The 10,616-nt window shown below is 35.2% G+C and overlaps 1 protein-coding gene across 2 annotated transcripts in view; it reads left to right on the plus strand.

Moving 5' to 3' along the window:
* LOC149562485 (uncharacterized) overlaps nt 1–7,971 on the plus strand; it is a 118,554-nt gene extending 110,583 nt beyond the window's left edge. For both annotated transcript variants that reach the window (XM_089825971.1, XM_089825972.1), the window contains 5 exons: nt 5,606–5,728; nt 7,001–7,151; nt 7,259–7,521; nt 7,605–7,641; nt 7,731–7,971. In XM_089825971.1, the coding sequence (XP_089682097.1) occupies nt 5,606–5,728; nt 7,001–7,151; nt 7,259–7,521; nt 7,605–7,641; nt 7,731–7,864 (708 nt within the window). In that variant the 3' untranslated portion in view covers nt 7,865–7,971. The remainder of the gene's footprint in view (nt 1–5,605; nt 5,729–7,000; nt 7,152–7,258; nt 7,522–7,604; nt 7,642–7,730) is intronic.
* Nucleotides 7,972–10,616: the final 2,645 nt, after the last annotated feature.

Consider the following 10,616-nt stretch of genomic DNA (forward strand, 5'->3'; position numbering starts at 1 on the left):
CATTCAATTTTTTTTTGTGGTGGGTTCATAAAACACACACACACACATACATATATAGCAGAAAATATGTTCATACACCACTATGCTAATCGTAAAACAACATAGAAAAACACACTACTATATGTATTAATGTTTTAGTCTAAATGACATTGCAAAATGCCAAAATACATCAGTATATCAATGTTTCAGTTCAAAGCTAATAATCTCAACATTAATAATCAGCCACCACTGATCAAATATCATGAAAAGTTATCCAACATATCCTCCTATTGTGGAAAATTAGAAGCACAAACAATGATAGTGGCATCAACATTAGTAATCTCAGCCTCAGGAGCAGCCTCACTATCACTAGATAGCTCAGGAGCATTATCGTCAACTACAAGTGCATCAAGTTGGACAATCAAATCATCCAACTCTGCATGCTCTAGTTCAACATTCCAATGCTTTGTCTCCCTTTTTGGTAGGTATTGTCTTTGTGTATTAGCAGCCTCAAGTTCGAATGAACATAGACCAAGTCTTTTGCCTTCTTCGAATGTAGTCTATTACATTTTGATGGAGTATGTGGTCCAATTTCTCTCGAATTATGTACTAAAAACCTATCAGGATTTTTAATTTTGAAATTAGAGAGTAAAGACTCTTGAATAACTTTTTTAAATATATGTTCAATATTCATCAGCGAGAATTTAAAAATTAAAATCTTAAGAGCTAAGAACTTTGATGGCAACAAATTGTCAGTGTTGGTATATTTCTTCATTAAAGTACTGCCATTTGAGCATCAACATTATTCTTGTCTTCAAAAGCGGCATGACCACAATCATTGGTGCTTGTGAAACTCCCGAATTTAGACCCCATCATAGGTCGTATGGGATCAGAAAAGAGTCTACAATGGGCTTCCTTGTACCCGTGACTGACTTTAGAATTTGCATATGGGGCAAATTTAGTTCTACTCGTGCTAAGGAACAACAAGTATAGTACCTAAGGTTCAATGCAAAGGCAAAGAGATGCAAAGGGGTGGTCATTTTGCTCCACCTCTCCACCATGATTTTTAGTAGTTCGTTGAAGAATGTTTCTTTAGGATCTTGCTTGTTCTCATTTATGATTTTTCGAATATCCTCAATCATGGAGCCTATACCATCATGTACCTCACCCAAACAAGGCCTATCTTAGGATGTACTCAAGACGACCCCATCATGAGTCATCTAGTATCATTGCCTTAATGGCAACTGCCCTTGTACTACTAGATTGCTTCCAAATGCTCCAATTAGCACTAGTTACCACTCTAGACAATGTCACATTTAACCTTCACAAGGCATCTCAAAACAATAGTGTTGGAGGAAAAATGGGTCTGAACAACCTATTTCAAAATCAAAACAATAATAAATTAAACTATAGCTAAATTAAAAATATGCTAGTGTACTAAACTAAAGACTAAAGCATATTTAAATTTTAAAAATTAAACTTCCCTTCAAGAGCTTGTGACATGTCATGTTTTGTATTGAACATTTGAATTTCCTGGGGATCTTCATACATTTGTTTGATCCTCTCAATTTTCTTGCCATTTTTTTGCTGTATTAGGCTGAGTGAGTGGACAGCACAAGGTTTACAAACAAATGTGATTATAGCGCACCTCAACACATAACTTGACGACCCTACAATTTTTGGCATTGTCCGTTATCACTTGAACAAGATTTTGATAACCAACTTGCTCAATGGCTTGGATGAGAATGTTTCCAATGAATGGACCATCCTTCACCTCCCCTTCACATTCTATTGCTCACAAAAGCATTGTACCTCTCGTGGACACAATAATAACATTGACCAAAGGACAATTTCTTACATCTTTCCATCCATCATATACTATGGACACTTATTTCAATTCATGAATCCATGATGGGCTATAAGGAAGCCTGTTCATGTTTCACCTCTTTGTCCAATAAAGTGGTGCACACCTCATAATGTGGGCCCTTGAACCCCTTTGGAGCCTTATTAATTGATCTCACCATTTTTTGCCAATATGGTGAGTGGACAACATTAAATGCCAATCCTTTTGGATAGATGCATCTTACGATGTCTTGCTTGACAATGCCTCTAGCTTTATTGGGAAATGACATTTCCAAGGGCCCCTTTGCTCTCTTATTTGTTACCAGTTCTTGAGGAACATGCAGATTGGGTGGTCCTCTACAGTTTTTTCAATGTAAGTGGAAAATTTAGCCATAGATCCAGAGGCCTTTAATGTTTTATTACTTTTAGACCTTTCCAAAGGATAAACAATTGGATTCCTAGCTGCTTCATCTTCTTGTCTTTTCTCTTCAATAAATCAATACAAAATGTTTTGCAAGAAGGATTTAAATTGGAGGCTGCCTTTCAACTTCTGGCTTGTGTGGACAAACTTGATGCCTTTTCAAGGGATAAACCGCAAATGTGTTTTCACTCTCCTAAAAGAGCTACTATATTCCTCTTCGCAATAATTGCAAATCCAAATGAAATCTCATCCACTAGGCATTCGCCAAACCATTTCCCCATATTTCCATAGTGGAGAGCCCAAGTCTATTTTGAACTGGGAGCTCCCAATTCTAGAAGCACATGCCATTCTATGAATCCATAAACAACATACAAATTCACAAACGAAAACGAAAAAACAATTAAAAAATTCTAGAGAGCTCATTTAATTTTGGTAAAACAATGCAGAGAAATTTTTTAAAAAACAAATAAAATCAACAAAAATCTACCTCATTTGTTGAAATCTTCCTTTTCAATGTCTTTGACAAGTTCTTCACACTTTCAACCACGTAGGAATAGCTCACAAACCAGCTTTAGAGCATGTAACTATCACCTTTCAACACTGCTTGAGCAATGACAGCAAAACAAGAAAGGTTAGCAATGGATGCAAGAAGTTTCTTTTCCATTCACAAATGCACAAATGACATATGCTTTACCTTTTTGGCCTTTTTAGTGGTCTATTTCAGTGCTGTAGGGTCGAATTGACTGAAATCGGATTTCCATGATTCTTTGCAAGTTGTGCAAGTGCTCCAAGTTGCCGAGCCGAGCAGATCTTGCGGAGTTTTTATGACTTGGCCGCCATGGAATATGATATATAATTTCACACACACACACAATTATAAAAGTATATAATTTCAAGGGTTTCTTCAGTTTGCTAAGTCATTGCCAAGTTGTAGCTGAGTTGGATTTTCGGAACTCTGACTAAAATAGACAGAAAAAACCTTAAAAGTTAAAAACATTTTAAGAAATCATGTTTCTGGCTAAATTTGGCTGGGGCCTTACTATTGAATTCATTATTTTCTGTAGAAATGACAAAAGTTTGCCCGGGTTCTTTTGACAGAATTTAGGTCAAATTTACAGGTTTCTGACAGATTTTTGGTCGGCCTGCATCCAGACCAGACTTTTGGCTGGACCAAATCGGGAACTTGGGTCACTAGGGAGGAATTTGGCAACTTTGATCAAAATAAACTTTGAACACCATGAGATAGACAAAACCAAAAAGTCAATCTTAGACAAAAATAATATATTTCCGAGGAGAAAGATCAAATAATTTGTATTGGTTCCAAACCAGGTAACTACTTTGTGAAGCTTGGTTTCAAAATTTAGAGGGCGTTTACAGTAGAGAAGTCTTGGTCAAATAGGTTGTGTTGAAACAAAAACATTCTTCCAAAAGCCAGAGCTTTCCTATGACTGCTATGCATAAAAGAATCATGATCTGTGATAGGCTAAAGACAATTGGCATCGAACAGCCTAATATATGCCCAGTGTGTTTGAATGATGAGGAGATGTGGATCACCTTCTTTTGAATTGCAACTGGGCATCTTCATGTTGGGATTGGTTAATGAAGGAGGTATGTTCGAGTCATGCAAGGCAGGAGGACCTTCTTGGCGTTCAGAAAGTTGGCCAAAACTAGGAGTAAATAATGCTTGGGGAGATATATGATGAATTAATTGCTTGAAACCTGATAATGGACCCTGTTTCTCATATACAAATTTCAATATCTACAATCCCTTGGTACCATCTCTAATCTCCACTATTATTGCTTGCAACTGATAATGCCACAAGGCCCTTGCTCTTACAAAGAAGATCCAAATCTGGAATAGTTAGAAGCGGTAAATGTCCAATGATGCTTGGTGGAGTGATGTTGAATGCCTTCTTATACTTGCTGATGGATATGATAAGTCACTTGGCAGAGACATGTCCTATTTCTCTTCAAACTTCCCATTCTTTGTAACGGCTATTTATCTCCCCTTTCATACAATGTTTTGTGTCTCTTCATAATCAATTCTTAATAACTTAACCTCGTAACAATTTTAGACTTGTTTCTTTAATTGCAGCTTTTCATATGTAGTTGGCTCTTCATAAGACATCCATTTGATTTTCTTCCTCTCATTATGTGATCGATCAGCCTTTGTGTTAAACACATCCTTTCATGATTATCAACCAGATGATTTCTTCACACATTATCTTAACCTGATTATTGTAGTTACTGGCCCTCTCATAACTTAATCATGACATTGATTATCCAATCATCAATTAAGAATGCTTGACGATCATATCAATCACTGTTACTCATGCCAATGGGTTTGCCTTTGATAAGATATAATCACTGTTTTAGTTATTATTGTGCCTTTCCACAAGAGATTGTATTATGATTGTTGCTTACCAATGTTTAGTAAAGTCGATATTATGGTTGACCAGATGTTATGCTGTTAGCACTGATGATTGATCAATTGATATAATGAGTTACAATCTTTGAACTACATTGATCTTCTCTCTTACTTGATGCTTGCTAGATTGTCTCGGTCAATCTTCTTGTAATGATATTTGGTTTACATATTACTTCTTCTTTGATAAGGAGAATCTATATCCATCATCAATACTGTTCATGATCATTATCCCTGTTCATTGTCATTCATTGATGCCACATGGATTACATTGATAGCTTGCTTCTCTTTATCTTATATGCCTTAATCAATTTCATCTATTCTAAATACATGCTGGTAACAGATACAATTGCTAATAATGATTGTACTCTTTAATTGGTCGATTAGATGATGGTAGTATTGTCATCAACTTTAGACTTCCTCCTTAAATACAATCATTATCTTATCCAATAGCCTTTGAGGGTGTGGTGGATTGTCTAGGTGTGATTGCTGCCTTGGGTGTGGTTTGCTGGCTAGGCATGTTTTCCATTTCTAAGTGTGTGTTTGGCTGCCAACTTGAGCTAGATTCTCATCAGTTTCTGAGTTTCTAGATTTAGAAGGGAAGTTTCCCATGTGACCTCTATTGTTATGGCAGGCCAAAAACATTGTCTTATGGTTTACCCACTAGAAAAACAGATGTCAACCTCAAGATTGTTTTCTTGCTTTTTATGGTTGGAAATAATCATGACTGTTTTAATCTTTCACGAGATTCTACATTTTCCTTTGTTGGAAGCATTAAAATAAATTGGAAAAGCTTTTTTGCATGGCCAATCAAGAATTTGTAGAAATATATGTTGTTTCTTCTATAATTGCCTCTATTTTATTATGAGATGGCATTGGGATACTTATTATATCTCATTGTTTGGTTGTGTTCTTGACAGATGTATTTTTCTTTGTAGGCAAATATGCTCGAAGGTGGTGGGAAAACACCTATATTGAGTCCAATTGAACTAGAGGAGATTGGATTTAAAATCATTAGCTATCCTCTTTCCTTGCTTGGGGTGTCCATTCGAGCAATGCAGGTATCATGCTAGCATTTGTTACAACATAGAAACTTCTCATGCACTTTTATGGTGTATTGTACAACATATGATTTGAGTAGTTATCTATGGAATATGGCATTGTTACAACATTGAAACTTCTCATGGCCTTTTATGTTGTATTGTACAACATAATGATTTGAGTTATTATCTATGGAATATGGCATTGCATGGCCATTCATATGCTAGTTTGTATCCATTATACTCAAAGGGTTTATACATAGTTTAATGCATGGTCAATAAATGGCTTTTATCATGTGTGGTAGATATATGAGAACTTAAGTAATACAAATCTGTAAAGAGATGATAAGTTTAGTGACTTTGTATGCGGTCTTTGATGGTTCTGTTTGCCACCTGCTAATATTTCATAAAAGTTTGCTTGAAATTTGGTGTAATCTTTTAATGAGAACTGTTTCTACTGTACACTACCAATTTTGTTGATAGCATTACAGATGCAGGCTTTTCTTTTCTCTTCACTAAGTCTAAAGCAGGTGTTTTATGTTTTGAGCCAGAAGACATGACTTTCAAATTTATAATCAGCCAGAAACAAGATTGTGCTTAAAGTAAATAAGAAATGTCTGCATAGTTTATCTCCCCACATCATTGACATAAGATATCTCTTTGTTTCAAATGTAAATAGTTTTAGTCTATAAAAGTTTAAACTTATTAGTGCTGGATTGGCCAAGACTATAAAATTTTTTTTTTATTCAAACCTTGATTACCCATGTAAAGGGCATTTGAAGTTTACTCTTAGGTATATGAGCCCCATACTGGCTTTTATGAGAGCTTTTTCGCAGTAAAATCCTAAATGTTGCACCTCTTTATATGTTACCTAATAAAAGCAGATCTTGAAACATTGTTTGCCAGGGTTCAGCTTTAACATCACTACCATATTTATGATACATTTGTATCGTTGGCATATAAGAAAATAATTTGTGGTTCTAGATATGACACAATTTCACAGAATACAATTTGTGCAGATTAAACTTAAAAATGTTAGATTTTTTGGAAAATAAATATTAGAAATAGATCTAAACCAGTTAGAAGCAATGTAAAGAGTTTCTTCCTTAAGAGAAAATGCCTACATCTGTATGCAGTTTGAGTTGTATTAAATGTTAATTGCAATCCATGATATGAAATGTTCTGCATAAAATAAACATTGTACATCTATGCTCAGGGAACAGGTATGTTTGGAGTTTCCTTTTGGATAGTTTGTAGTACTGATCATGAGGGATACATGAAAAAATGTTGCAGGATGCTTTGTCAGCCCTTAAAGGTGGTCGCATTCCGCCCCCTGCAAGTCTACCATCATTTGGGGAAATTAAAGAAGTTATAGGATTTAACAATTACTATGAAGAAGAGAAGCGGTATTCTATAAATGAACATCCATTTGTTCCAAAAAATGGTGCACGATTCTTCCCAACATTTCTTTAACATGCAAAAGAATGTGCATTTTGTACAAACCTGGATTGTAATTTAGCAGCATTATTCTAATGTTAATGACGACTGCAGATTTGAATCAAATAACAGGATCAATAACAGATGATAATGTATCTACATTTCTTTCTTCAATGACGACAAACAAATCTGAGCAACAAACTGAGAGAGGACAGGAAGACTGTCAGGACACCAATGTGGAAGTGATAACTCCATATGTTCTTCAGGAATCTACCTCTGATGATGGAAGAGAACCTGTTTCTGGAATCTGGGCAAGTTCATTGCGGGTAAAAATTACCTCACCCGATGGATTTGAAAAGCTTGATGTCAGGATTCCGGTAAGTTTATACTTGGTCAGAGTTCACATTTGTTAATTACCTTTTGTACATGTTCTTATGTTCTGTTAAATGTTTCCTTGCAGGCCGGTTTCTTGGAAGGCATCACAAACATCATTCCAGGTATTAAAGACAATCAGTATGAAACCAAGGTATGGATGGGTTCCATCTATTTCTTGACTGATTATCTGATTCCGTTTTCCATATCACAGGTTTTGCAGGTCTGAACCTTAAGTCAATGTTGGATGAGGCTGCTAGCAATCAGAAGGGTAATTTTGAGAAAGGAAAGAGGCTCATAGATATTAATGATAGGATTGGTGACCGTATTGAAGTATTTTTGGAGTGAACAAGAGACTCTGCTTTTCTCATGTAATGGGCTGAACACAACACACGAAGATGTAGCAAAATACAAAATAAAAATAAAGGATATTAGAGAAAATATATTCATGCAAATTGGTAAAGAAGGATTTTGTTTTAGATTTCTTAGTTTCATTGTCAATTGATAGAATTTTGGATTTTTAAGGCAATTAGAATTTAGAACAAATAAAGCCAGGCAAAGGCTCTAGATAGATTTATATAGCAATTTGACCTGTGATAAAAGAAAGATGAATTTACTTTAGATTGCTTTGTTGTGAAGCAAAGGTTAGTTGTTTCGGGTTTTTCTTTGCCTATAAATATAGCAAAACATATTGTAGCAAGGGGAAGATTATTTCAAATTAAATTATATTATGTTTTTTCACACTTAATCAAAGATAAGTTATCTTAAAAACTGGGAGTGGCTCATCTGCAAAGCTTGGGGTTTTCTGATTATAGATTGCAATTGGATTGGAGCTTTGGTGTTTATATTCTGCCATAAAAGATTTTATTCTGAAATCTTTAAAATCAAAATTCACTTTTTATTTTTTGGAAAGTTTTCATTTCCAAAATTGTTAGCTTCAAATTTTTAGTTTTGCTTATTGTTGGAAATATTGTCATTGATGTCAAAGGTGAGAAAACAAAGTCATCATTGATGTCAAGGGTACCAAGACAAGTGGTTATCATTAACATCAAAGGTGAATGAATCATTGTCATTAATGACAAGGCACACATGCGAGATCATAAGTGGTGTAATTAATGCCAAAGAATTGCGATGGAGATATTAAAGTTTTAAACCCATAATTTCATATAACTTCCATACGGTCATGCACTTCAATAATATATATCAGCAGCAAAACATCGCTGGCGTTGGCAAGTTATTCAATAAAAAGGGGCGCGGCTATCCTCTCTACAAATTGTACAATTGACCAATTTTTAAAAAATCGAAAACATCATGGATTTTTCTGAAAATTTCAGCATTTGATCTTCATGATCTGCATAGTTTGTAGTCGAAAACAACGAAAATTTGGAAAAAAATCACTACGTTTTCGTGAATCTGGAAAAAATAAAATGTTTTACTTTGTTTTGTCTTTAGTGCATTTTCCCAATAAAAAGAGGAGAGTTTTTGAAATGGCACATTCAAAAAAGGCAAAGACTAGAACTTGTTGTGGCATCGAGTTTATTAAGAAATCAATGCAAATTGCAACTCCATTATATATATGGTCGACTCTATAATAGAGTTTTCTTCATCATTGGTGAGTGATTACTGATGAGCAGAAATAAAAGTGAAGACCAAAATGCAAGGCAAGCGTTCAAAATCTCTAAGCGTGGGGACTTCATGATTTCACAAGGCAGAGCTATTTAGTAATTTACAATACACAGTGATTAGCTTTAGTAAATGAAAGAAAGCGATTGATGACTTCCTTTATGACGGTAATTTTATTGTGTGTTAAAAGATTGAAGGTGGCGATTATATAAGACAGATAAATATTGGCCAACTCATTTGAAGAACACAGGACAACAATAATTATCTTATGAAGAATATTAACAGTATAATACGCAGCGACTAAAGGAGGAGGACAAATCATTCCAGAAGGATCTAAACTTTTAGTAACGTTGATAGAGGGCGCTGGCTAATCTCTATACAGAATGTACAAAATGACTGTGTTTTTTTGAAATCAACAAACATAATCTTTTTTGGAAAAGGATGGATTCTTTTTGGAAAGATCAACAAATATGTAAAACTTGAAGATATAACTTGTGATACAAGTCTGTTAGAAGTGGAGCAACGGAAGAATCCTGCTCGCTACGCTGATTGCTCCCACTGGTGCCTCCCCGGCGTTCCTGACACCTGGAATGAGCTGCTCTACGCTGCTCTCCTCTTCTAATCTAGTTACTCCTTTTTCTATCCTATCATATCATATTGTACTCTACCTCATTGCCCACCATTTTACTATTCTTCCCAGTTGCACATAATTTTTTGACACAGACATAGGCAACTATTACTATGGTCAAGGCCACCCAATGAAGCCACATAGAATAAGGATGGCCCATAACCTTATCGATCACTACGGTCTACACCAGAAAATGGAAGTTTGCAGGCCTTGCCTTTCAGGAAACAGTGATATGCAAGCATTTCACTCAGCAGATTATGTAAACTTTCTAGAGTCAGTAACACTGAATAATCAGATACAGCAAGAGTACGCCAGGCTTGTAAGAAAAAAAATTTGAAATTTTTATAGGAAAACCCTTTGGCGGCAAGCCTGCGAAAGGGGGTTAGATGAAAACTAATATAAAATAAGAAGTAACTTGCACAAATTAGAGCAAACAAAAGTTAATCAGGTTGGCAGTAAATCAGCCAAATTCAAAAAAATTCAATTTCTTCCATCTTAAGAAGATTAAAAAAAAATTAGTGAAATCTCTCTCAAGAGTCTTCTTCGAATCGTACCTTCAGGCAAACACTCAAAACAAAGATTAAACTGCTTTGATACCATGTTAGAAATGGAAAAAGAAATATGTAAATAAGCAAGACCAGGAAAGAATCTAAGAGAGTTAATGCATGAAAGAATATTACCATAAGATAGGAGAGAGAAAGCTTCAAGATCCAACACCATGTGACAAGATATTTGGAAAGGGGAAAGCAAAGAAAACCCCTTGTGACATTATGAATGAGGCATGATAAGCCTAAGAAGAGAGAGAGAGAGAGAGAGAGAGAGAGAACAAGATAGCAATGCTCATACAAT

Source organism: Cupressus sempervirens, chromosome 4 (assembly GCF_028749045.1).
Source record: "Cupressus sempervirens isolate cs-2001-9-10 chromosome 4, ASM2874904v1, whole genome shotgun sequence".
Classification (NCBI taxonomy): Eukaryota; Viridiplantae; Streptophyta; class Pinopsida; order Cupressales; family Cupressaceae; genus Cupressus; species Cupressus sempervirens.